Below are 26,807 nucleotides of genomic sequence, written 5' to 3' on the forward strand. Positions count from 1 at the left end.
GTACCTGTTAATGAAAGGAGGTGATGGGGCTCAGTCCCCGACTTTGGGCAAGTCCTGCAGTCTCTCAGCACCTGATTGCCCCATCTGGTACATGGGGATGCTGCTGCTTCCCTGTGTCACGTGCTCGGAGATCCTCCAGGGAAAAGCAGGATACGAGAAAATTAATGTGGGATAAGTGCCTGATTGACAGCCCCAGGATACGGGGGGGAAGGGCGGTGGGGGGCCGGGCCCCGCCCCCTCTCGCGGGCTGTGGAGGGAGGCGGTTGGTCCCTCCCCGGCCGCCGTAGCCCGCGGGCTGTTCCGGCGGCGGAGGGGGCGGGGCGGAAATTTAAATCGGCCGCCGCGGCCGCCGTGAGGAGAAGGCGGCGGCGCGGAGCGGAGGTGAGAGCGCGGGGCCGCTCCCGGCTCCTCGGCGCTGGGGGCCTGCGGCGCGCGGCCGGCCCGGCGGTACCGAGCCTGGGACCCCGGTCCCGGGCTGATCGCGGCTCCCCGTTCGCGGGCCGAGCCGGCGCTCGGGAGGCGAGAGCCCGGTACGTGGCGGGAGGGGCGCGCGCAGCTTCTCCACAGGCCGCGCTGGGCGGGCAGGAGCCGCTGCCGGGGCGCGGGGCCGTGACTGTCCGTCCCCGCGCCCGCAGCGCCGCTCAGCCCCGGGAGAGCTCAGCGGTGGCGAGTGACTCGTGCCGGGTGCTGGCCCAGGGCTGGCCCGGGTTTAACCCCCCCAACCCCCCCCGGTTATCCCAACAGCCCGGCCTGGGCACAGCACGGCAAGGGGGGGAGGCTTAACCCTTCCTCCCCCGGCATTGCGGTCTGTGCGCGCTGCACCTTGTGTCTGCTGGGCAGCAGGGCCCCAAAGCAGTTGACCCCCGAGTCCCTCGTGCTCCCCCCCCACCGCTCATCCCAGAGGCTGACGCTCTTGCCGGCTGTGGCTTTTCTAGCAGGTAGGATGGGTTGTCAATCAGAGACAAGGCAAAGGAGGCCCCCAGAGAAGCAGCAGCAGGAGGTGACTGGGGCACCCAAGAACCTGCCCTTCTTGGGAAAATCCTTCTACCTGGACCTGCCGAACAACAAGAACGTGGAGTTTCTGGTGGCGACAATAAAGCAGCTGGGTGGGGTGAGTATGGAGGCACCTTGCCCGCTGGAGAGCACCAAGCGGCTGCATTCTCGCGCCAGAAGAGCCAAAGACTCTCTTGTGAAAACTTGCCCATTAAATGGGAGCTGAGCCCTTGAAGTCACCAAGAGCCAATTTTCCAAGAACAGTGCATTTGGGGGCTGGGGGCACTGTGGTTAATTCTGAGTACACGTGTAAACGGATTCTCAAGTGTCCCAGCTCACTTGGCTGACCAGTACAGTCCTTACAAGGTATCTTTCAGTTGCATATAAGAAATAGTCTAGCATGACTGGGGAGGGACTGGAAGGCAGTAAGGGATGGAGCTGGAAGGGGAAAAATGTCTAGCTTAAAGACTAGGTCTCACGCAGCACTGTTCCTGCATCTAGGCAGCTGCAGATGGTGGTTTCTTAGCTTTACTGGTTACTAAGATGTTCCAGATCTTGCTGTGGACTTGGTGGCTCTGCGGCTGACTCTGTTTTTGTCTTTGGTCCAGGTGATTGAAAGCTTCTTGAGTAAAGAAATCAGCTATGTGGTTTCCAGCAGCAAAGAGGCCAAACTGGACAGTGGGCCTCGGAGACCGACTGAGAAACGGAGCAGTGCGGCTTCAGGGGATGCCAAGGCAAAGACTCTGCCCTCTGCTGTGCCCAAAGGGAGCCATGCAGGGCCTCACCACAAGCCAGCAGACAGTGTAAGGACTCTGAAGGCCTCGGCAGCCTGAAGCCTTGGGGCGGTGGCTGGTGGGGAGCAGAGCCTGAGAGCAGCAACTGCAGAAGAGCTTGTCTGCCTCACTGAGAACACCTGTCTATTCATCTGTCCCAGTCCTGGAGCTGTTTACACTCCAATAAATAAGTCCTGGGCAGTGGCTCGAGATGCCAAATCTTTCTATAGCATTTTTAATCTCCATACATTCTGCAAAGTGTCCATAGAGCCCGGTGCAACTGCCTCTGGGGTGCAGCACCGTCCAGCAGCATACAGTGGCACTATGATGTGCCCTTCATTTACTAGCCTCTGCTCACAATCCTAACTGGAAATGTTAGGGTGGCAGACAAACTCCCCACAGTGCAGCAAATGGCCGGCGCACCCAGCACTATTGCTAATCAGTGGTAAAGGGATAAATACCACAGGAATCTACACAGGTTTGTAGCAGGATATGTTGGCATAAAAGCTGATACGTCCCTTCAGGGTCACTCCAGACTGGAAGCGTTGCAGGCCTCACTGCCTCAGCTAGAGGGTAGAGATGTTCTGCACCAGCCTAAAAGCTGGAAGAAATTGTTTATTTGGCTAATTAGTCCCACTGTTCAGCAGTGATAATGGGGCTTGTTTCTTGTATGGATTTGCTTCTAATTTCCTCTTGTGGGACTTGTTCTGGTATTGGGTGGTGGGATGGATGTGAATGGTGCCCCAGCCCGATTGCATACATGCAGAGCTAGTCCCTGCATGTCACTGGGTTTTGCCCCAGGCTCAGAAATGTCACTAGAGCAGAGGAACAATCATCAAGGAACTGGTAGGATGACATCCAGGGTCCCCTGCCTAGAATTTCCAGCTTGCAAGGAAAGCATCCTGCCAACTCTGCTCACAGTCAGCAAGTCCCTGTCTGGGCAGGGGGCTGACTCAACAGATCTAACTTGTGACAGGGCTGGGGCGTTCCAGATCTAACTCGAACTCTCTGCATCCTGAGAGGTGGGAGGAGACACTGGAGAAGGTGGAGGCAGCAGGGGTCAGATACAGGTGGGCTGGGAAGCATCCATGCTGCCAGAGGAGGGAGCTGGCAGGTCAAGAGATAGGGGTTCAGTGTTTGCACTTCAAGGTCTTCCCAACCTGTAAAACAATCCGACTCCATTGAACTGTTAACAGTAGAATATGCAGCACTGAGCGGGGTGCTGGCCATGACTGCACTGAGGGCTGCCCAGGGGAATAAAGAAATAATACAAGGTCAGATGGCTTGAGCCCCACCCCCAAACTAGAAGCAACCTTGCTCTCTCCATGTGGTCTGACAGGGCATCCTACTGCAACCTGGCCTCTGCTGGGCATGTCTGTGCAGAGGCCAAATGGCTTCCACAGCAGATCTAGCAAGAGTCCCATCCATGGCTTTCCTGCTGCACTAGTAACCTGAGCTGTGCTATAGTCTCTGGTCCAACATGCTGAAGGCCGGGTGGACTGTAGGTGTCCCTGGCAGACTTAGTCCCATAGGGCAGAGCCTCAGGGTTCAAAAGCCACTTGCTGCTGCCCAAGAGAACATGTCCTTTTCCAAAGGACATCTGCAGTGAAGAGCCTGTGGTGGAGAAGGGAACCTTGGGGCTCTGAGGAATCCTCTCCTGGGAAGGTTGAACCTATTGCCTCTCCCTGGAGGTCTGTTGTCTGGAGTGGCAGCGATGTTTCAGGGTGCCAGGGACACCGGGCATGATAACATGGAGAATCTGTTCCCTGTCCCTTTAAACCAAGCTGGTCCACCTGGCTGGCTGCTCCGGAGCTTTTGGTCTAAATGCTGTTTGGCTTGTGTCTTCTGCAGGCTCTGATGAGCAGGGGGAAGGAGCTGCTGCAGAAGGCCATGAGGAACCAGGTGAGCAGCACAGTGACGGACTTCCCCTCTAGACAGGTAGGTGCACGGCATTCCTGAGCAGGGCTGCTTGGGGAGCGGTGCAGAGACTTGGCCCATCGCTAGACACCGCCTGGGCTGTTGCAAGTACAAGTGCTCCATTCAGAAATGCAGTAGCTATATTACTGTTGCCCTAATGACCCAACGCGTATGACTGCATTGCAGTGGCAGTGCTGCAGTGTAGATGCTTCCTACATCAACAGACGGGGGTTTTCTGTCAATATAGATAACCCACCTCTCCAAACTCGGTCAATGGAAGACCACCGCGGGGTTCATATGCCGCACAGGGTGTGAAATCTTTCACAGCCCTGAGTGATGTAGCTAGGTTGACCTGAGGCTTTTAGGTGCAGACCAGGCCTATAAGAGCATTGCAGAGGCATCAGGAGACCTAGCAATAACCTAGGGAGCACTGAGTCCACGGGTGACATGGACTTGGTTAGCCACATAGCCTGGCTGCGGAGTTGGGAGAGGCTTTGCCGTTAGCCCTTATGCTGAAAGGTTTCTGATCCCTCAGTAACGAACATGGCATTGATGTTTAACTAAAAGGCTCACACTACAGCCGACTTAGTCTAGCTCATGCTTCCAGCTCTGAATCTGGGTAAGAACATTTCTCCTCTTCCCTGCACCATGTGCCCTAGGACTCGGAAATGCCAACTTGATCTGTCAATTTGCAGATGCCCTCTGGGGCAGGGAGCTGGCCCAGGATTGAGCTTTCTGAAATGGCAAAGGTAGAAGTGGGATCTCAAAAATCCCATCTTTACAGCAAGATAAGTCTTGGCTCTAGTCTTGAAAAGAGCAAGCTGGCAACTCTTATACCAAGATGATCTTAGCTACCACTGATTTCTGGTCAGTCAAGATGGGCTAGAGAACTGCTCCTGAGCAGTGGGATTGCAGCCTTTCCGCTAGGGAAGCCATGGTTTCTAACTCTAGAAGTTCTCAAAATGGCATCTGCCAAAATCCTGCTGCTGACTTTGGATGTAGGGCAGGAAAAACTAACATTAATGACTGACTGATGTGACACACAATATAATCTCGTAGCCTGTCGAGGCTGGCAGTCAGACTGAGATGTACAGCCCAGGGTCGAGTGGACATCACTGAGTCTCTCCTCTTGTTTATGCAGGACTCCAGCAGTGGCAGTAGTATCCTTGCCAATGCTCGCTCCTGGGGGGTTCGGATCTTGCATGTGGATGGTATCCTTCTACAGAAACTCTTTGTGCTGTGGGGTGGGACTCTGACCTTTAATATCTAGCTTCTGAATCTGTTAAATCAATGACCTGGGGGTTGAATGGCTGGTTATGTGGGGAGCAAGAATTCACCAGTGACTGAGACTTTGCTAGCTTGGGGGAAACAGTCTTCCAAAGAGAGTCTTCAAAAGACTGTGTGGGGAGCGGGGTGTGGGCTTGGTCAGACCCACCTCTGTTCTTTTCTGAGCAGTCTGACTCTAACCTTCCTCTCCTGATCCAAGGGTTCTAAACACAGGTGCAGAACCACCACTACTGCTTGGGACAGGGGTGGGCAAACTTTTTGGCCCAAGGGCCACATTGGGGTTGCAAAACAGTATGGAGGGCCAGGTAGGGAAGACTGTGCCCCCTCCCGAACAGCCTGCCCCCCACCCCTTATCCACGCCCTCCCACTTCTTGCCCCCTGACTGCCCCCCTAAGAACCTCCAAACCCATCCAACCCCTCTGCTCCTTGTCCCCAACCGACCCCCCTCCATCCACCCCCACCCCTGACCACCCCTTCCAGGACCCCTGTCCCTGACCGCCCCTTCCAGGACCCTATCCCTTATCCATCTTCCCCCACCCCAGCCCCTTTCGGAATGTGGCCCGCAAACATGGGCGGAGGACTCAACAGGAGCAGGGGCAGCCGCACAGCCAGAGAGAAGCGGTGGTTTCCCCTTCAAAGGGCCGCTTCTCTCTGGCCGGCTGCGTGGCCTCCCAGTGCTCCCCCTGAGTCTTCCGCCTGCGTTCCCTGCGCCCCCGCCATCTGCACCGCCTGCCTGCATATGATTTCAGTGCAGCCAATGTTGAGTTGCCCGAGTGCCCGGCCCTGGGTCCCCCTGTTGTTGGGGGGCCTTTGCCAGGGCACCCTGTGTTCACTTGTAAATCTGCCCCTGCACCGCGCCGCCCAGCCCCGGAGCCAGCCAGGATGCCGCGCTGCCAGCACAGCAAGCTGAGGCTGCGGGGGAGGAAGGACAGCTGGGGAGGGGCCGGGGCCAGCTGGGAGCTCAGGGGCTGGGCAGGATGGCCCCGCAGGCCAGATGTGGCTCGCGGTCCCTAATTTGCCCACCTCTGCCCTATCCACACCCCCGCCCTCTGACCACCACCCTGAACTCCTCTGCTCTCTATCCAACCCCCCCTGTCCCCTGCCCCCTTACCACGCTGCCTGGAGCACCGCTGGCTGGCGGCGCTGCAGCCTCTGCCACCGTGCAGCACAGAGACCGGGTCAGGCCGGGCTCCGCAGCTCGCTGCCCCAGGAGCTCGCAGCCCCGCCGCCCAGAGCATTGCGCCAGCAGCGGAGCAAGCGAGCTGAGGCTGCAGGGGATGGGGGATAGCAAAGGAGGGGCCAAGGGTGAGCCTCCTGGGTCAGGAGCTCGGGGGCTGGGCAGGACAGTCCCGCGGGCCGGATGTGGCCCGCGGGCCGTAGTTTGCCCACCCCTGGCTTAGGATCACATCTGGTCTGTATGTCAAATGCACGTCCCTGCTGGATTGATGGTCCTGAAAGCCTCTCTGTAAGCACAGATCATGTTTAGCATCGACAGTGTCAATGAGCCCTGATCCTGGCATGTAGTGACTCCCACAAGAGCAGCTTGCTGAGATCCTCGGGGAGGGAGGGGAGCACTGAGGATGCCTCTCACTAGCAATGGGGCTGCGGTGCTAGGTCTCTGCTGACCCGTGCTGGACTCAAGCCAACAGCTGTTGCTCTGTACCCTGGGCTTATGCACACCCAGCCCCGTCCAACGCGAGTTTGGAGTTTCTAGGCTAAAGTGGGCTGCAGCTCAGCTTCTGCCTGTTTGTCTAAGGCATGCTGCGCCCTCCTCTGAATCCCCTCTGTAAGGGAAATGCTGCTACATCTGCCTTGGCTAAAGCTAATGGGAGCTGGTCCAAGAACAGAGATTCCCTCACCCACCCGGTCTCTCAGGACCAACACAGCAGTCAGCCACCTAGGGCTGAAAGCTCTTAGCTCCCACTGTGACCCTTAGAGCCAGATTGTAGCACCCAACACACAAGGTTCCCTCTCCCACCTGGCCACTAGCGCTTGTCCTTATTTCCTCAGTGGAAGGAGGATGTGCAGTACCCCCCTTTGCCAACGGTGGCAGAGGGCACTAAAGCACTTTGCCTGGTACAGTGAGTAGATCTGTGGAGTTGTATTTCATCCTCCATTGGCTATGGGTGCTGAGGAGTAGCAGTTCCCTCTGTTTCTCTGGACTATAGCTCCTTGACTTCCCACCCCACACAGAAATGATGGCCTGTGTGCAGCAGCTGCTGTTCCGCATGTCGGGAGCAAGGAAGCAGAGTGCGAAGATGATGGTAACTGACCTAAACCTTTTTCCCCCAGTGCAGGGCTTCCAGTAACAAGTGTGTTTTGTCTTCCCTGACTAGTCTAGGATGCAGCCCTCTTACAGCAAAGTCACTTCAGGCCTTGTCTGAACATACAAGGTCAATGCCTGCTCTGGTTTTTGTCCAGGGCCGATCAGTATTTTTATCAACAATTCCTAGATTCCAAGGCCAGAAGGGATCTTTGTGGTGGTCTTGTCTGACCACCTGTGTAAACAGGCCACAGTACTTCCCCCAAATAATCCCTAGAGCAGATTTTCTAGAAGACATCCAGTCTGGATTTAACAACTGTCAGGAATGGAGCATCCGCCACAACTCTGGGTAAACTGTTCGAATGGTTGGTTACTTTCACAGTTAAAAATGTGTGCCTTATTTCTAGTCTAAATTTGTTTAGATTCAACTTCCAGCCACTGGGTGGTGTTGCACCTTTCTCTGCTAGATTGAAGAGCTTGTTATTAAATATTTGTTCCTGGGTAGGTAATTACACTCTCTGCTCAAGTCACCCATTGACCTCTTTAAAATGAATAGATTGAGCTTCTTTCAGTGCAAGGCAGGTTTTCTAATCCTTTAGTCTTGTGGCTCGTCTCTGAATCCTCCCCAACTTATCAACATCCTTCTTGAATTGCAGACACTAGAACTGGATGCAGTATTCCAGCTGTGGTCGCACCAATGCCAAATAGAGGTAAAATAACCTCTCCTCCTAATCGAGATTCCCCTGTTTATGCATCTAAGGATTAGCCCTCTTGGCCACAGCATCCCCCTGGAGCTCATGTTCAGCTGACTATCCACCATGACCCCCAAATCTTTAATCGCATCTTCCCAGGACAGGCTCCCCCTGGGTAAGTATGACCTACATTCTGTGTTCCTAGATGTATACATTTATGTTTAGCCATATTAAAAACAGTGTTTGTATGCAGCTTATCAAATGATCCAGATCATGCTGAATCAGTAACCTGCCCTTGTCATTATTTACCACCCCCAATTTTTCTCATCTGCAAACTTTATCAGTGATGACTTATCAATGACCTGGTAGAAAACATTAAAAACTGTTAAATAGCATAGGGCCGAGGACTGATCCCTGCAGGACCCCACTAGAAATGCACCTCCTGGAGGATGATTCTGTTTAGTTAGCCAGTTTTAATCCATTTAGTGTGTGCCATGTTAATTTTATGTCTAGTTTTTAATCAAAGTATCATGCAGTACCAAGTCAAAGGCCTTACAGAAGTCTGTTACGTCAACACTATTACCTCTTTCAACCAATCTTGTAAGCGCAACAAAACCAATCAAGTTTCATTTCCATAAACGTTCTAGGCGACGATACAAAATCTTTGGTAAAGTTACAGATGACCCAAAGATTGGGGCAGTAAGTAATGAGGGAAGGATACTGTTAAGGATTAAATAGTTAAATGATCAGAATCCAACAAAATGCATTTTAATACAGCCAGATGTAAGGTAATACATCTAGGAACCAAGAATCCAGGTTGTACGTACAGGATGGAAGACTGTTTGGGGGAAAGTAGTGACTCCGTGTTCGTTGTAGATGTCCCTCAACATGAGATCTGTGTAAAATGTGGCGAAAAGGAATATCAGGTAGAAGTAGGGAAGTGATGGTTTTGTTTCTCTTTTAGAACAGGTTAGATACACACCTGTCAGGGATGGTCTGGACTAACTTAATCCTACCTTAGCATGGGACTGGATGATCCCCTCTAGATCCCTTCCAGACCTGCATTACTATGATTGTATGGCATTGGTAAGACAGCTACTAGAACACTGTGTAGTTCTGGTGTCCACACCTCAAAGATGAGGATATACTGGAGAGAGTTCAAAGGGACCCCACATGATCCAGGTGTTGGAAAAGAAGCCTTGTGGTTTGAGGCTTAACTCACTCTATTCGTTTTACTGAAGTGAAAGCTGAAGGGTGAGTTCCTCACTGCGCCTAGGCACTGACACATGGACAAGATCTCTGATCATGAGAGGGGCTGGTCAACTCCACCGCCAAATGCAGAACAAGACCCAGTGGCTGGAAGGTTAAGTTGGACAAATTCCTCCTTGATGTAAGAGGGAGTTTGCCAGCACTGGAGGTGAGTGAACATTGGAACAACTCCACCGGGGAGGTGGTAGACTCACCCTCGTTTGGAGTCTCTAAAGTGAGATTAGAATCTTTCTGCAACATGCTTTAATCCTGCTCTGGGAGCAATGCTGCAGCCAGTGTGTGAGGCTGTTTTGTGGTCATGGTGGCCGTTTCTGGCCTTTGAATCTGTGAATCTCTGACCCCTGTTCATGGATTATGGGGGAACAGGAAGCTCTGCACTGCCTCGACATTGGCCTCTGCGTGTTCCTAACACTCGCAGATCAGTAGGATGACATTGATTATTATCAAATCTCACATTTCAGGGCTTAAGCAGGTTGCCTGCTGAGGTTAGGAAGGAATCCATTTCCCAGGGCACAATTGGCCAGAGGTATTCTGGGTTTTTTCATCTGCCTCTGAAGCAGTAGTGATTGGCCACAGCTGGTCATGAGACACTGGACAGGGTGGATCAGTGCTCTGAGATGGTGCAGAGAATTTCTCCTCCATTGCCTGGCTGGTGTCTCCTGTTCATATGCTATGGGTCTCACAGATCACTAGCTTTGGGGTTGGGAAGGAATGTCCCCCGAGGTCAGACTGGCAGAGATCTTGGGGGGGGGGGGGGAGAAGGGGGTTCCACCTTCCTATGCAGTGTGGGTCGCATACCTGATCATCTGAGCAGGTCACCTGATCAATTCTCTGCCTGTGGCATGCAACTGTTTAGTCTCCTGAGGGCTGAAATCTTTAGCCTAAAGAGTAATTGGGCTCAATGCAAGTGTGTCTAGGGGGTGGGGGTGGTCTGTGATGCCTGGGTGGTCAGACTAGATGATCTGATGGTTCTGGCCTGAAACTCTGATGCTCTTAGTATAGTTAAACCAGTATAACCTAGTCTAGTGGGGATGTAGATACACTGGTAGAAAAGTCCTTTTTCTATGCAGGAAGAGGAGGCACCTCTAGCTCCGTATAACTGAATCCATGCTGGTGCTTTTACTGGTATAACTAGATGTGCTTTTTAAAGCACACCCGAGCTGAAATACTTCTAGCAAGCCAACTTCAGGTGCAGCCCAGGCCTAGTGCTAGGCTGGATGACCAGCTGGGGTCTCGACCTACAACAGGCCTGGATCCCAACCAACTTACAGGGGAAAACTCCAGCTTTCTCCACCCGACTTGCAAGGGAGATCAAACACCAATGCAGTAGACGGTCAGTCTGCCAGCAGGCTTGTGCTAGGGTGGGGGCCGGGTGAGCCCGGCCTTGCTTTAGGAAGGGCCGGTCGTATGAGCTACGCAAACCAAGTGTCTGCCAATAACTCCTGTATCACAGCAGCCATGGACTGCCCTAAGGATGAGCGTGCCCTGTGCTGCCATCTCTCCCCCACTGCTCTGGAATCAGTGCGCTGCTAGTCTTGTCTATGGCTGGCCCCCATCCTAAATGCTGTCTGTCCTTCTGTCTAGGTGAAGTGTTTCTCAGTGGGGCCAGGAGTCCTTAAAGGTCAGTACAGAAGCTTTGCTCTCAGCTGGTGTGGAGCTGGCTGGGAGAGTTTGTGGAAATGCCTCACTGTGATGTTTCAGCAAAACAACTTGTTCTTGCAAAAACTTCTGTTCCATCAAAGCCATTTACTGTCCAAGCTCAGACAGAAAACTCTTGCCGGGCTCTCCTTGCAGTGCTTTAAAGCTTGCGCAGCATTTTGAAAGCGTAGCTAGGATGCTTCCTGTGTGGCTGGCTTTATGCTCTTGCTTTCAGGCAGGATCTTGTCTCAAATCATGTTAATAATTTGTCCACTTACCATCTCCTCTGTGCTGTGAGAGACTTTACAACAGGGCTTCTGGAATTGAGTCATGGTAAGAACTGAGCTACTGGGGCTTCGTTCTCTGAATCCACTGTTGGCTGTGACATGAAGTCTCGAATAACACCTCCCCCGGAGGGGAGAACGTGTTCCCCACATCCCACTCCCTTCTGTTAGCAGAAGGCTGCCATATGCCACTGTGACGCCGATGTAGGACTGACCCTGCCTTAACATGCTGGGGGGGGGGATTTTTTTATGTACTTGGCTCACTACTGCACCGTTGGGATCTGTTGTGTAGGCTACAGGACCAATGGTGTGGCTGTACTTCAGTGATGCTGCTTTACTCGTGGGCTGGCCTGGAAGCATGTGGTCTTCGCCCTGCCTCACCCTGCTGGAAAGGGGGGCGTTTAGAGGAGCCTTTGCTGCCTTCAAAGCCTTCAGGCTGGAGTCAGGTCTGACTCTTAAACCTCAAAGGCAGCTTTTTTTTAAAGGGTGACCTCCAAAGCTGGGGCAGATAATAGCCCTGTGCCTCTTGCTCCTACATAATGGGACAGATGGCTGGAGAGCTCTAGGAAACCGTCTTTCCTGCTGACAAGACTTCAGTCTTGTCTGGCCTGGAAGAACCTCCAGTGACTGAGAGCTAGTGTGAAGATTGAAAGCTGAACCATTGGGGGTGGGGTTTGTCACTGATAAAACCAGGCCACTTATGTGGGCACCAAATGGTGTTTCCAGTCTGATTTTAGGTCCCTAAATAAGTGGTCTGCCTTCCGAAAGTGCTGAGCACCCAGCAGCTACATGGAACAATCTCAGCCTTGTGCTCGAACAGCTACTTCGCTTCAGTGACTCAACGTCCTGGATAACAATCTGGGCTCAAACCTGCTCTGAGGCCTCTTGGGCACCCCAGCCCCAGCAGGGGTGGTCAGACTTGATCTCGATCTCCCAATGCTGGGGGGGTACCCACCTCTCAGGCCTGGGCCCATCATAAAGAATCAGACTCCAGTCTCCTTTGTGGCCTTGGTGCGTTTGACACTTCAAAAGTACTTGGAGCTGCTCCTGTGCTTTCTCAGTCGGCCAAATCCTCCTCCTCAAGTGTAACACTGAGCCCCTTGGCACAGCCTGGGACGCACCAGGTTACTTGCCTTGTGCTGCCCACGTATCAGGAGGGCACAGCCCTAAATCCTGCTTGTGGGAATAATCAGCCTGCTGCTCCATGAGAGGATGTCTGTATCCTGACACCCTGCTGAGGCTGAGTTCAGCTCTGCTCTTCTCCCCCCCGCGCACACTTGGCGTGGAGTGCGCTTCCTCCCCCCCCCACACACACACACACCTGGCGCACACCTGGCGTGGAGTGCACCTCTTTCTCCCCCCCCCACAGCGCACACCTGGCATGGAGTGCGCTTCCTACCCCCCACACACACACCTGGCGCACACCTGGCGTGGAGTGCGCTTCCTACCCCCACCCCCACACACACCTGGCATGGAGTGCACCTCTTTCTCCCCTCTTCCCCTGCAGCGCACACCTGGCGTGGAGTGTGCTTCCTACCCCCGCCCCGGCACACACCTGGCGTGGAGTGCACTTCCTACCCACCCCGGCGCACACCTGGTGTGGAGTGCACTTCCTACCCCCCCCCACCCGCCCGGCGCACACCTGGCGTGGAGTGCACTTCCTGCACCCCCCTCCCCTCCCGCCCCGGCGCACACCTGGCGTGGAGTGCATTCTGACAACCGCCACGCTTTGGCTCTCAGCCTGACCACAGCTTGGGCCCTTATTACCAGAACTAACTACCTTTGCTTGCTCATCTGCAGCAGCTTTTAACTCTTCGCTGTCCATTAAATCCTCGCTAGGCTTAACCGTCCCCACCAAGGTTCTGAACGCAGACTGTATGTTTTGCCTTCTAAATGGCTGGCTGCCGTGCAAGTTGTCCATTGAAATAGCCGCATCCTTAGCGACTCTGGCAAACGGATCTTGAGTCTTGTTTCAGGATTTCTTAGCATCCAGAAGTGTTATAAATATTGGGGGGGGCAGGGGCAGACAAACTTTAGATTTTGGAGCCCAGTTCTGTGTAGCCAGGGTTTGGGGGATGGGATGGGGTGTGCATTGCAGGGAGGGGATGCCTGCCCAGGCCAGCCGCTAACTACGAAATTCTCCTTCTAGTGGGAAGACTGAAGCCCCCGTTTCTGAAGATTGAGGACCGGAGCAGGTGAATGAGCCATTTCAATCTGACCCTTCTTTTAACTTTGTGGCCAAACTTTGCACTCCTGGCTGACGGGCCGGGAGGAGTCCCTGTGGCAGGCGTTCCCTCCCCTCTTACCCTGGTAACCCTCTGAGCCCCTCATTGACAAGTGAGTTGCGGCTGCACTTCTAGCCCCGGGGAAGAAGGGTAAGTGCTGTGCAGAAATGTAGCCTAGGTTACCCTGTGTGCACCATGGGGTGGCAGTACTGGGCAGAGGCCTAGGCTCCGGTTCCAGCTCAACCAGATTCCCTGTGTGACCGTGGACAAGCCCCTTCATCGCTCTGGGCTGCAGTTCTTGTGTCAAGTATCAGAGGGGTGGCCGTGTTAGTCTGGATCTGTAAAAGCAGCAAAGAGTCCTGTGGCACCGTATAAACTCACAGACGTATTGGAGCATGAGTTTTCGGGGGTGAATACCCACTTCATCAGATGCATGTCTTGTGTGTTCTTCCCCCAGTGTAGTTAGATTGTAAACTCCATAGGCCAGGCCTGTCTGTGTTCAGCAGCCACCACAATGGGCTCTGATCTCTGGGCCTCTGTGTGCTGCCGAAGTAACTTGCAGAATTGCAGCCTTCCAAGCCACAGGGATTCCTGCCACTTGCTGCGCTGCCTTTGTCCCTGTAGTAACAGACGTGACTAGCCCTGGGAAGTAGCAAATGTTACAGGCCTGTGATGTTTATGATGGACTTTTCTTACTAGACAGCAGTTGTTTCTGGGGTGTGGCTCATTGTGCAGCTAAATAATACAATCCTTTAGAGCAATGGTTTCCAAACTTGTTTTTCTGGCAACCTGGTTGAAGCAAATTGATCCTCACAACCCAATGGAGCTGAGGATGAGCCCTTCCCACACCCCAAGCCCCTCAAGGCTGGGACAGAGGGTTGGGATGGGGCCCAGAATGGGGGGTTGGGGTGCAGGAGGGGGTCAGGGTCCTGGGCTAGGGAATTTGGGGTGCAGGAGGGGGCTCTGGGTTTGAGGGGGGGCTTAGGGCTGGGGCAGGGGATTGGGGCTCAGGCTTATCTCCGGCAGCTCCCAGTCTGCAGCACAGCTGGGGTGCAGAGGCAGGCTTCCCACCTGTCCTGGCACCGTGGACCACGCTGCACCCTGGAAGCAGCTAGCAGCAGGTCTGGCTCCTAGGCAGAAGCATGCAAGAGGCAGCTCTCGCCCACAGGCACTGCATCCCTGGCTCCCATTGGCCAGGAGAGTGGAGACAATGCTCGGGGCAGGGCGCAGAGCCCCATGGGGTGCCCAACCCCACCCCCAGCCTAGGAGCTGGACCTGCTGCTGGCTGCTTCTGGGCACAGTGCGGTGTTGGAACAGGTAGGGAGTAGCCTGCCTCATCCAGGCAGCACCATCGATGGGACTCTTAACGGCCCAGTCAGGGGTGCTGACAGAGCCGCCGCGCCCCAGTGCCTTCCATTCTGCAACCCCGTACTGGGTTTAAAGCCACAGTTTGAAAACCGCCGCTTTAGAGAGGCGTGGGAAACGGCAGCATCCAGAACTCGAGCGCCAAGTACCCTTTTGAAGTAAAGGTCTCAAGGGGCACTACCAAGCAGCTGCAGGACTAGCTGTTAGGTCCAGGAGTGATATGTAACAAAGCCCAAAGAGCAGAAGGTGGATTCTCAAGTATCCGCAGGTTTTGGGTAGAACCTGCCGTGCAGTGTAAGAAGCTCCACCCCAATGCTTGGTGAGAGCGTAAGTGAAATGGGTTGGCAGCAAGTGTGAGCTCCTTGGGCCAGGAGCCATCTTGGTTCTGTGTTTATGCAGGGCCTAGCGCAGTGGGGCCAGGTCCATGACGGCCCATGGGTGCCTCTGCAACACAGATAATAGCCAGCACCAGTTTCTAATGTCCCCGGCTTGGGGCATAATGCAATCCAAGCTCAGGCGTGAGAGGGGCGCTAGGGCTCAGTACTATCCGCTTAATCTCAGGTGCTGGTAACAGGCATTTCTAGCTGACAGTGTCCCTCAAAGACCTTCACAAACTGCTGATTGCGCCCTGTCCTCTGGGCCCAGTCTGGTTTCCCACAGGGGCTGGGAGGGTGCAGGGAGAAGGCTGCCTTGGGATTCACTGTCCCAAAGGCCTTGTCCTACACTTGGAAAAATCAAGTACATAGCTGCCCAGTGGCGCACCTCCACCCGTGGTAGCACCAGCTGGAGCCATGGGCTGCAGGATGCTCACGGAATTACCAGTGTCCTTCGGGGCTAGGCAGCAGACACCTGCCCTGTGGCCTCCACCGGTGGTGATGCCCCTCCTGTGCAGCTGCTGTCTGCCCCGAGGGAGAAATGAATTGTCCAGTGCTGCTCATGTTGCAGTCAAGGGGGCCCTTCATGGAAGCAAAGGCTGGATCTGTCCATGGGTATGGAAGTGAGGGAGCTGGTGAAATGGGGGGCAGAGGCTGGAGCTGCCCTGGGAGTAAGCACAGATCTCTGGAGCTGCCCTCGGCCTGCAGCTCAGCCCACCTTCTCTGAGCAAGCAGGGGGACTTGAGGGCTCTGTAGGAAGCTGCCTGCCCCAGCAGGTCTACCAAGGAAGAGTCTCTGAGCCAAATCAAGGCCTGATGTAAACACGCTGAATCCTGAAACTACCCCAGGGCTCCACTCATCTCAATCTAACAAGGGAAACAGGAACATAGAACGGCCAGACTGGGTCAGACCCAAGGTCCATCTAGCCCAGTGTCCTGTCTTCCAGCAGTGGCCAATGCCAGGTGCCCCAGAGGGAATGAACAGAACAGGGAATCACCAAGTGATCCATCCCCTGTCGCCCATTCCCAGCTTCTGGCAAACAGAGGCTACAGACACCGTCCCTGCCCATCCTGGCTAATAGCCATTGATGGACCTGTCCTCCATGAACTTATCTAGTTCATTTTTGAACCCTGTTTATTGTCTTCACAACATCCTCTGGCAAGGAGATCTACAGGGTGCCTGCGTTGTGTGAAGAAATACTGCCTTGTGTTCGTTTTTCAAACCAGCCTATTAATTTCATATAAATCCAAGCTGGAGGGGACGGGGGACCAAGCCCCTGTGCTTGGATGAAGACTCAGGGAAGAGGTGTGGGGAATCCTGTAGTAGCCCAGGTAAGTGAGAACTGGGCCAGAATGGGTCACGGCCATGCCTAACGTCTGACACTGATGGTCCTTGCAGGAAATTCCGGCCCTTCCATCACCAATTCAAGAGCTTCCCTCACCTGAACTTCCTGGCACCAAACAGATCCAGCCCATTTGAGCCTCTGAAGACCCCCTCAAGCTCCTGCAGAGTCAGGTAGGTGGTGCAAGCAGCAAGGGAGCATGGCGGTTACAGCCCCACTGCTGCCTTGGAGCCATTGGCATCCCAGACTCCCTGTGGTCACCAGAGACTCCCAGCTCCTTTGCGTGGGGCAAGAGACTCTCTCCTGAGCTGTCTTGTTCCATGGCTCAGCTGATCAGAGCTCATCTGAGCCGTGACTTTGTTCCAGGTCAGAAATCTGCCAACTGGCTGAAAAGGGCCCCTGGCTGGCAGGTGGCCTCACCATCCCCAGACCTTGCTGTGCCGATGGCTTGTGCCAGAGCCTGTTTCACAAAGACTCCTCTGGGGCGGGGCGTTAAGTGAGTCTGGGTGACCCAGCTGCAGCCCTCATGTGACTCCTGAGCACTCTGGGGCTTGCTGCTGCTCCTCCTTTGCCAGCTTTCTGTGGAGGGGTCCACAGGACTGTCCAGGGTCCCCTTCTCATCTCCTCCTGCACTTACCTCTAGCTAATCTCATCCACAAACCAGCTCAGCTTTGCTGACAACACATGGACTTTCCTCTCTGCACCAGCCCTGTCTCCTGTCAGCCTCCCTCTCTCTCCTCCTCATGGGTGTCAAGCCATCTGCTCAAGCTCAACATGGCTAAAACTGAGCTCTTAATCCCTCCCCCCATCCTTCCTGCTACCTCCTTTCTCATTGGGCTGAGCAGTGCCATGGTACAAGGCACTGGCGAGACCTCCTCTGGAACACTGGTCACCCTTCATGAACATAGGTGAATTCAGACCAGAACGGGTGCAGAGAAGAGCCACTAGGATGACCAGGGGACTGGAGAGCTGACCTTATGAGAGGGGATTGGCTTGTTTAGCCTAGCAAGAGGGCTCAGGTGGGGTATGATTGGTCTCTGATTACGTTGGGGATGAAGAGCTGTTGAAGCTGAAGGACAATGTTGGCACAAGAAGAAATGAGGACAAACTAGCCATGAACACATTCAGGCTGGAAATGAGATTTCTAACCAGCAGAACGGTGAGATTCTGGGACAGCCTCCCCCCCCAGGAGCGCTTGGGGCAAACAGCGAGCCCTTGGGCCACTTCCAGCATGTGTTCCTATAAACCCAGGCTTCAGGGACCCAGCTGGTCCCCTGCAGGGGTCAGTGTCGCATTGCAGGACGCAGTGTTCTCACTGTCTGCCCTGGAACCTGTTGCCTTGCTGGTGTAGCTCACAGAAAGTGCATGCCCTGAGTGTCTGTGTGCTGGAGAGTGCTGGGTCAGCAGCATTATGTGAATGCCATCAGCCTGGGTTACTACCTGCAGGATGACCCCCCAACGCACTCCCAGTCCTGAATGTTCCCAAACCATGTGCTCTCTACAGCCACCCCTCACCTGGACCATTCAGAGACAGAATATGGTTCGTTTGTTCCTTTCACGATATACGCACACCACAGCTTATTAACTGGGCGTAAGTTCCTTTCCCTTTAAATGTGGCACTGAGTTTGTCATAAAAATGAAATGTACTTGATTTCACTTAATCCTATGTATATTTTGTTAATAAGTTTAAATAATGAAGGTAGAAAGAGTTGCAAGTAAAACACAATGAAATGTGCTTCTAAAGGCCTAAAACTTAATCTAGCGAGATACAGGCTTTCAAGATGGCTTCTCTTACCAGTCATCTTCCCCGCCGTAGCTGAAGTTCACAAAGGTACAAGGTGCTGGCGTCCCTTGTCTGCTTAGGCAAAGATCTTTCACCTAAGACAACTTCTCACCTCTATTCAGTTCCAGTGACTTCACGTGCCCAACCCCCCCCCCCAGCTTGCGAGGGCTCTAGCCTCTTGTTTGTCTAGTGATGGATGCCAATGGTGGCTTCAGTCCTTGCTTAGGTCAATGACCTTGTTTCAAGAAGCAGGATGATCTGCTGTTCTTCCCTTCCTGTGGGCTTCCCATCCCCCTTTGAGTTCTAGGAAAAGCGGCTTCCATTGTCTGATTCCTCTATGCTTAATGTACATAGGAGACAGGTAGAAGGCTGTGACATCACCTCCTATCTGGGCAGACTGTACATCCTAGTATCAGTGAGTATCCATAATTCCTCATCCAGTGCTAATGCAGCCCAGTCAGTGATATTGATCACCAGTCAGTAGCTGTCAGAAAAGGCCTCATTCAGTACTCTTGTAGTAGAGTAATGTTGTACGCTAGCAGCTGCTTATCACTGGAGGTTCAGCCCCTGTCTTTAGAGCCCAGGGAGCCTTTGCAGTGGATTCCTCTGGAAAAGGTGAAACCCAGGCCAAGCATCTGTCTCCTGCTGGGAATAGATGCCATGCTGCTCTCTCTCCCTTCCCCCCCTTGTCAGTGTGAGGTTTGCCTCTGCCCCTTGTCAGCTTGGTGGGGGTATGTAAAGGGGACTCTCATCCCTATGTTTGGGACAGACCTGGCACACCTCCCCAACACACCCCTGGTCCACACACATTCTGATGACTCCACGACTCTCCATAACTGTCACATGCAGACATCACACAAGAATGTTAATGACCACCGAGTTATTGGTACCTTGCAAGGCCTATTTTGTGCAAAGATTATTACAGTGGCGTGTAGGCTGCTTTCGGTCACAATCAGGAATTGTGGGTTTACCTCCCTCCTCTGAAGCCTCAGGATGGCCGAGGCTGGGCTGGGACACTGGCTGGGGAGCACCAGGGCTCTGGGGTGGCACTGGGTGTTTTCTCTCTCAGGAGCTTGGCTGGTGGGTCTAGCTCAAAGCTCAGGGTCTGACCGAGCGCTGTGTGGGGGCTGGGGCAGGAATTCTCCCCAGATCAGGTTGGTGATGAGCTTGGGGGTTTCACCTTCCCCTGCAGCGTGGGGGGGCGAGTCACTGGCCAGGATTGTCTGGGGTCTCACTTCATCATTCCGCTGCCATTGCAAGGGCCCTGGCGCCCCTCGGCCTGTGGCGTGGCATAGCCCAGAGTTCTGAGAGCTGTGACCCATTGGGTTCAGTGTGTGGGGCTGGGGTCCTGCCTACATACGAGGTCAGACTCACTGAGCTGGGGGTCCCTGCTGCCTTCGACTCTGACTTGATCAGTATGGACAACCCCACTGTCCTGTCCCTCAGTGAGGCCTGTAACCCAGACATCAGCTTCAACTCGGACCTCCCTCTAGGTCCTTGCACCCAGGCTGTGTCAGTGGTACCAGTTCTTTGTGCAGAACATCCCTAAGGTCTGGCCTCTCCTATCCATCCACACACCTAGAGCTCCCAAGGGCACCAATTCACCAAGGGCAAGTCATGCCTGACTAACCTAATTGCTTTCTATGAGAAGACAACTGAGTCTGTGGATGAGGGGAAAGCAGTGGACGTGTTATTCCTTGACTTTAGCAAAGCTTTTGATACGGTCTCCCACAGTATTCTTGCCAGCAAGTTAAAGAAGTATGGGCTGGATGAATAGACTATAAGGTGGATAGAAAGCTGGCTAGATCGTCAGTCTCAATGGGTAGTGATCAATGGCTCCATGTCTAGTTGGCAGCCAGTATCAAGCAGTGTGTCCCAAGGGTCGGTCCTGGGGCTGGTTTTGTTCAATATCTTCATTAATGATCTGGAGGACGGCGTGGACTGCACCCTTAGCAAGTTTGCAGATGACACTAAACTGGGAGTGGTTGATACGCTGGCGGGTAGGGATAGGATACAGAGGGACCTAGACAAATTAGAGGATTGGGCCAAAAGAAATATGATGAGGTTCAACAAGGACAAGTGCAGAGTCCTGCACTTAGGACGGAAGAATCCCATGCACTGCTACAGACTAGGGACCGAATGGCTGGGCAGCAGTTCTGCAGAAAAGGACCTAGGGGTTACAGTGGACGAGAAGCTGGATATGAGTCAGCAGTGTGCCCTCGTTGCCAAGAAGGCCAATGGCATTTTGGGCTGTATAAGTAGGGGCATTGCCAGCAGATTGAGGGACGTGATCATTCCCCTCTATTCGACATTGGTGAGGCCTCATCTGGAGTACTGTAAGAAGGATGTGGAAAAGTTGGCAAGAGTCCAGCAGAGGGCAACAAAAATGATTTATGAGGAGAGGCTGAGGGAACTGGGATTGTTTAGTCTGCAGAAGGGAAGAATGAGGGGGGATTTGATAACTGCTTTCAGCTACCTGAAAGGGGGTTCCAAAGAGGATGAATCGAGACCATTGCTCCTTGGTCTGTCTACTACTGAGAACAGTCTAAAGTTGCAGTGAGGGAGGTTTAGGTTTGATGTTAGGAAAAACTTTTTTTCACTAGGAGGGTGGTGAAGCACTGGAATGGTTTCCCTAGGGAGGTGGTGGAATCTCCTTCCTTAGAAGTTTTTAAGGTCAAGCTTGACAAAGCCCTGGCTGGGATGATTTAGTTGGGAATTGGTCCTGCTTTGAGCAGGGGGTTGGACTAGATACCTCCTGAGGTCCCTTCCAACCCTGATATTCTATGATTCCCATCTTGCCTCTCGATTACTGCAGCCTCCTTCTGTCTGGCCTGGACACGTGCGTCTCTCCTATCCGAAACGCTGCTGCAGAGGTTGTTCTCGCCCGTTGTCTTGACCATATCCCTTGTCTTGTTGTGTCCTTCCACTGACTCCTTCTGTCACCTCAAACATAAGCTGCTTGTCTTCACTCTCCAGGCCCTTCGTGGCCCATCCCCACCCTACCTCTCACCTCTCCTTGGCTATGAAGAGGTCGCCTCCAGCCTCTGATCAGCCCAGCAATGCTAGCCTCCTTCGCCCCTTTGTGCTTGCTTCTCTGCTGCCTCTTGCGCTTGGGAGGATCTCCCACAGCTGCCTCACTATCCGCCTTCAGATCCCACCTTAACTCCCCTTTGCCGCAGTGCCTGTGCAGACCCGACAACAGTCAGGCTGCTGGTGTGCAGAGACCACGGCCTGTCACGCTGAGCAGCGTTCTCGCAGTGTCCTTGTACTCCCCTGTCTCATCTCATACTTAATACTGTGGGCAGAGGCCATCTTCTTGTGTGTACCACACCTAGCACAACCGATTGCTAGGCATGGGCTAATGCAGATATCGAGCCCTGTACCGTGTCCTTGCAGAGCCCCCGAGGGCTGTCTGACGCACAGCGAGAGAGAGGGGAGCCCCCGGTCCAGCCCAGCTGCCGTGCCCAAGAGGAGGAAGGGGTTTTGTGAATGCTGCCAGGAGACCTTCGGGGAGCTGCAGATGGTAAGGGCTCCGCTGGCATCTAAGCAGGCCTTGGGCTGCCTCGGTCTCCCCTGCCCGTGGCTCAAGGCAGAGCCTCTGCAGACCTGCCCAAAGCAGGCTTGTCCAGTGAGGAAGCCGCTGATCTCACAGGTGTGGCCTTGGCGCCATGGTGCTCAGCTGGACTCTGCCGCTCCTCTGACCTGTTTCAGCGGAGCAGCCCAAGTCCGCTGGGAGTGTGCCATGCTGGGGGGGGCAGTCATGCCCCTGGCCCAGGGGGAGCCTGGAGTGCTGGCACTGGTGCCCATCCCAGCGGCTGGGAGCCAAGCACTGCTGTTGCCCCATACTTGTCTATCTTGGCCCTGGGGTGTTCCCGGCACCATTGCCCTGTGCAGCCTGGTGGGCAATGGCTGGTATCTGTTGCACGAAGGGGTAGAGCAGCTCCCAGATCTGTTCCCCTTGGCCCCACAGCCTGTCCTCGAGGGCCCCTCGCCTTCCCCAGCAGCTGCCATCCAGCTACCGCCAGAGCAAGCAGCTGCTTCTGCTCCCTGGCCCTCCCCCCAGCATGGAGCTGTAGCTCCACTGCAGCGCCCACTCATGCCTGCTGCTGCCGGAGGAAGGTGCTAGCCCCACGCTCCCCTTGCTCTCTGTTCCAGCACCTCCAGAGCCCCCGGCACAGGCGGTTCGCGCTGGACGCCTCTCAGTATGCAGCTGTGGATCACGTCATCGCCCAGCTCACCAACGACTTTGCCGAGATCCCAGCCTGGTCCTCGCCCCCCAGGTAACACGCACAGAGCTTGCTGCCCTGGGGCTTGAGGGTCCAGATCAGAGGGGGTTAAAATCCACAGCCAGTCAGCTGCTCAGTGACCTGTCAGGCGGCAGTTCTGGTGGAGGGGCCTTGCTTCCCTTGGCAGTGCAGGATCAGGGTGAGCAGTTCCCTTCGGTGTCCAGGGCAGGCAGGCTGGCTCCTTCCCCTGCTGCACCCTCAAAGACACGAGCCGCTCTGGGCTCCCGTTGCCCTGGGGCTGTTCTCTGGGGATTTTCCCAGACCCCTCTCGTGCCTTTACCCAAGAGTGACTCCTCTCCTGTGACGCAGGCCCCTCACTGCCCAAAATATACATCTGCTCCTCCGTCCCCTTGCGTCTCTCGGGCTGGGTCAGGCTGCCCCGCTCAGTGAGCAGGTGACCCCTCCTGGGCTGGAGTTCTGCACAGCCGTATTTCAAGCCCGTGCCCCTCCCAGGCTCTCTCCCAGTCTACTCTGCCTCACCTCCCGAGCAGAGGGGCTTCACTACCAGGGGCGTCTCCAGGCCCCAGCACGCCAAGCGTGTGCTTGGGGCGGCAAGCCGTGGGGGGCTTGCCTGCGGAAGGTCCGCTGGTCCCATGGCTTTGGTGGACCTTCCGCAGCGGGACCAGTGGACTCTCCACAGGCAAGCCGCGGAAGGCAGCCTGCCTGCCGTGCTTGGGGCGGCAGAATTCCTAGAGCCGCCCCTGTTCACTACCCCATCCCTGCACAAATCGTGCTGACTGCCTGCTGGGGCGCTGCACAGCCCTGGCCTCTGGTCCATGCAAGAGGCTCCCGTTTTAAATGAGAAGCTTTCTCTCCCAGGGTGCCCTGCTCTCCTGTGGCTGATGACCAACTTTGTGGCTCTCGAGCAAAGGCTGTGGAAGGCCTGGGCGCACCAGCTGCAGAGCTGGGACGGAAGCACCAGCTGGCCAGGAAGGACAAAGCAGAGCTGCGTCTCAGTGCGGTGGCTGTGCTGGGCGGGGAATGCTCCATGGGCCCAGAGGAGATGCCAAAGGAGGTCAGCAAGCTCCCTCCTGCTCCAGAATTGCCAGCTGGGCACCCCCTGCTGGGGCTACGGGCGGAGATGCTGCGAGCCAGGCCATCTGCTAGCACAGGGCCAGCTTGGGGGGCCCGTGCTTGGTGTCGGAACACAGACCGGTCCGCCATTGGCGGCAGTCCCCACAGCACTGTCGTCTTGGCTACTGCTCCTGATCTCAGCCAGTGGACCCAGGCCAGCGGTGGATTGACTGGAGAGGCAGCTGCTTGCTCCCCTGAACTTGTTCCACAGGATGCGCTCGAGCCCCTGAGTCACCCCCTGGGAGCATCACCCTGCTCCAGGAAACGCAAACTCTCCGACAGGCCTCACCCGCGGCCGGAAAAGAAGCCGAGGATACGGCTGAGCAGCGACCCCCTGCCGCTGGAGAAGCAGCCAGGCTCGGAGAGCTGCAGCTCAGTTCATCGGGGTGTGGGGCTGGCTGCGGAGGGGGCTGCTGGCACTACTCCATCTGATGCTCCTGGAGCAGAGCTCTGCAGCTTCCCTGCCTCCGTGACGCCTCAGGACAGTGCCCGTGTGCGGCCAGAGCCTCCCGAGCCTGTTCCCATGGCTATAGACGGCACCGAGGCTACCCTGGCAAGCACAGCCACTCCACGGGGCTGGGGGAGAGGGACTCCAGGCCTGCAAGAGGGGCAGCCTACAGAGAAGGCCCCGGAGCCTCCCAGCTGTGGGGCTGGCTCTGGCCTTGAGCTGCAATCGCCTGCCTGGGACAAGGCCAGCTGTTCTGCAGCCCAGCCGGCCCTCCCACACCTGCCAGTCCCCCAGGCCAGGCGCTTGTGCTGTACTGGGGTAGCTGACGGTGCACTGCCCAAGCTACCTAACAGCACAGACCTGGGCGAAAGCATCCTCCAGCCTGCCCCTTGCAGCACCCACGCTGGCCCGGATCCGGGGCCATCACCCTCTTCTTCCGAGTCGGACTGGGACGACCAGCTGCTCCGCTCACTGGACACGGTGCAGGGCCCCAGGAGCCGGCCGGTAGACCTGGAGCTGCTCCGGAGGACCTGCATCAACGTCCGAGACAGCGGCTACGAGTCCCATCTCTACTCGGTCCTGAAGCAGAAGTCCGAGCTGGACTGGGCCGGCAGAGATGAGCAGAGCTGTCGGAACTGTCGCGCGGAAACGGAAGGAGCCCCTTTCGCTGTGTTGGAGGCCTGCCTGGGCGGCTGGACCAGCTAGCCACTCGCTGCGCAGACCCCTTCAGTACTAGGGCTCACTCCTCCCCCCAGCTCGGCTGCAGAGATGGCTCTGGCAAACCACCTTCCCCGCGGCCAGCAGAAAGCACAAGCCTGGCTGGAGACAGTCTCTGGGCACTGGAATAAGTGCAGCGATCGTTACTGGCTGCAAGTGGAGGGTGGGGCTGAGCCTGGAGGCTTCGGGCAAGACTTATCTTGGTTCACTTGCTCATGGGGCTCGGCCACAGGAAGGGCTCTCCAGCAGGGCAGTGCTAGCCCTGGCTTCCCGTGGGGCCAGACCACGGGGCCTGGCCAGGCCTTGAGCAGCAGGGGCCTGGCTCTCCTCTCCCCTCAGTGGAGTGACCAGGAAGCAGACTCCCTTGCCTAGACTAGACTGCACCATGTGTCCAGCTGCTCCACAGTGGCTTTTTAAGGGCCTGCTGCATTTCATTAGCACTGCTCATGCAGGCACCTCCTGTGCTCCCGATCACCCTCTGCAGCCTGGCCCTGGCGGAGGGAGACGTGAGCACTTAGTTCCCTTAGCCAGTGGCCTGGCCTGGCCTGGCCTGACCTCGCTGGCAAGTGTGCAGCTAGTCGGTGGCGGGGGGAAGCGCAGACCGAGCAGGGGGGTCTGCCCCTGCAGACCAAGCAGGGGGTTTCTCCCCTCTTCCCATGCAGCAGAAAGGCAGGCAGGCAATGCTGCCGTTCTCTCGCCCAGAAAGAGCTGCTGTCGTCTGGAAGTGACTCTGCTCCGAGCTCCCGACAGCGTTCTCTGCTCTTTCTGCATCTCCCTGGCCCCTTCCTACTTGTGGTGCAGTTAATGGGGGGGAAGTGAGCTGCTCTCTGGATCGATTCCTCTTCCTGCTTTAGCTTCTGCTCTGTTCCATGGGGCCACGGCTCCACTGGCCATTGCAGATAATTGGTGTTTAAAACTTCCTGCTTGTTTTAGAAACAAATTAAAACTAAAATAAACTTGAGTGTAACGATGCAGTGTGAGACTCTGCTTCCCCGTGCGGCTGCCTGGGCATTATGTTAACCTGGCTGTTTGTTCCTTCCCCTGTGCGAGGCCCGGGAGAGCCAGCCCGGGGCTCTGCAGGAGGGGAGTCCGGCCCCTGCCCACAAAGGCGGGTAGCTGGGAGCCTGTGGCCTCGCTGGGCTGGAGCACCGCTCGGGGGGGGGGGCGGTCTGGGTCCGGGTCCAAACATGCTGTCGTGCAGGGGCTTGGTCTTCTCCAAGGAGGCAGGCTCAGGTTCATCCAGCCCCTGCCCTCCAGCCTTCACCTGCGGGAAGGGGCTGGGCTTTCGGGAGCCCTTCTGGGCAGGTGCACTGGCAGGACTTCCCTGTCGGAGCCAGGCCCTTCCCCCCGCTTTGCCAAGGGTGAAGGTCGGCTGCATTGGGAAGACTGGCCTGACTAATGAGGCCTGGCCTGTTGTGAAAGGAGCAAACCCCCCAGCTCTGCCCACTGGAGCAGGAGGCAGTTCCTCTGCTACCACCAATAGCAGCATCACAGCATCCAAGCAGCTGCCCTCATGCCAAGGCCTCCTTGGCAGAGCCTTGGCATGAGGGCAGCTGCTTGGATCTTGTGATCTCCTGCAGCTGGGGAGGATGGAAGGGCCGAGGGAGCCCGTGGGCGCAGCCTTGCCTGTGCCTGTCAGGAATGGGGGGGTCCCTGCGGCTCCGGGGGCTGCCTCGCTCTGAGAGGCCTGGCCAAGCCAGCCCCAGCCCCTGCTTGTGCGGGAGGTACTGAGGGGCCAGGGAAGCAGCAGTGCAGGGTGTGCTTGGCTGCTCCCCATCTCTCCAGCTAGGAGTGTGCTGGGTGAGTGTCCCGCTCGGCTGGCAGCGAGTGGTGTGGACGGTGCCCCCTGGGTGCCTCCAGCTCATGTGCCCAGTCCTGGAGCAATGGGGGCAAGGCAGGGCCCTTGCTCGCAGGAGCACGGCTCCGGAGTCAGGAAAGAGGGTGTTTGGGGCTCTGGGGACACCCCCCCCTTACTGGGTATCTGAAATGCAGCCCAGTGTCCTGCTCTCTGGGTCTGCTGCTCAGCCAGGAGCTGTGGCTCAGGTGCTCCTGCTGGCAGAGGCTGGGGGTGGCAGAG

At 55.8% G+C, this 26,807-nt stretch overlaps 1 protein-coding gene across 5 annotated transcripts; it reads left to right on the plus strand.

Annotated features, from left to right (window-relative positions):
• The first annotated feature begins 269 nt into the window (after positions 1-269).
• Positions 270-25,701, plus strand: DBF4B (DBF4 zinc finger B). Of its 5 annotated transcripts, none has more exons than XM_039504172.1 (12): positions 270-381; positions 936-1,111; positions 1,602-1,796; positions 3,618-3,704; positions 4,825-4,894; positions 7,164-7,234; positions 10,779-10,815; positions 13,266-13,311; positions 16,479-16,595; positions 21,602-21,728; positions 22,361-22,485; positions 23,311-25,701. In XM_039504172.1, the coding sequence occupies exons 2-12, from the start codon at positions 944-946 to the stop codon at positions 24,716-24,718; spliced, it is 2,451 nt and encodes an 816-aa protein (XP_039360106.1). In that variant the 5' UTR covers positions 270-381; positions 936-943; the 3' UTR covers positions 24,719-25,701. The 5 variants fall into 5 exon arrangements, with proteins under 5 accessions (XP_039360106.1, XP_039360108.1, XP_039360109.1 ...); XM_039504174.1 differs by having other exon boundaries at positions 3,618-3,668; XM_039504173.1 differs by lacking the exon at positions 270-381 and adding an exon at positions 490-530.
• The last annotated feature ends 1,106 nt before the right edge of the window (positions 25,702-26,807 follow it).

Source organism: Mauremys reevesii, linkage group 17 (assembly GCF_016161935.1).
Source record: "Mauremys reevesii isolate NIE-2019 linkage group 17, ASM1616193v1, whole genome shotgun sequence".
Classification (NCBI taxonomy): Eukaryota; Metazoa; Chordata; order Testudines; family Geoemydidae; genus Mauremys; species Mauremys reevesii.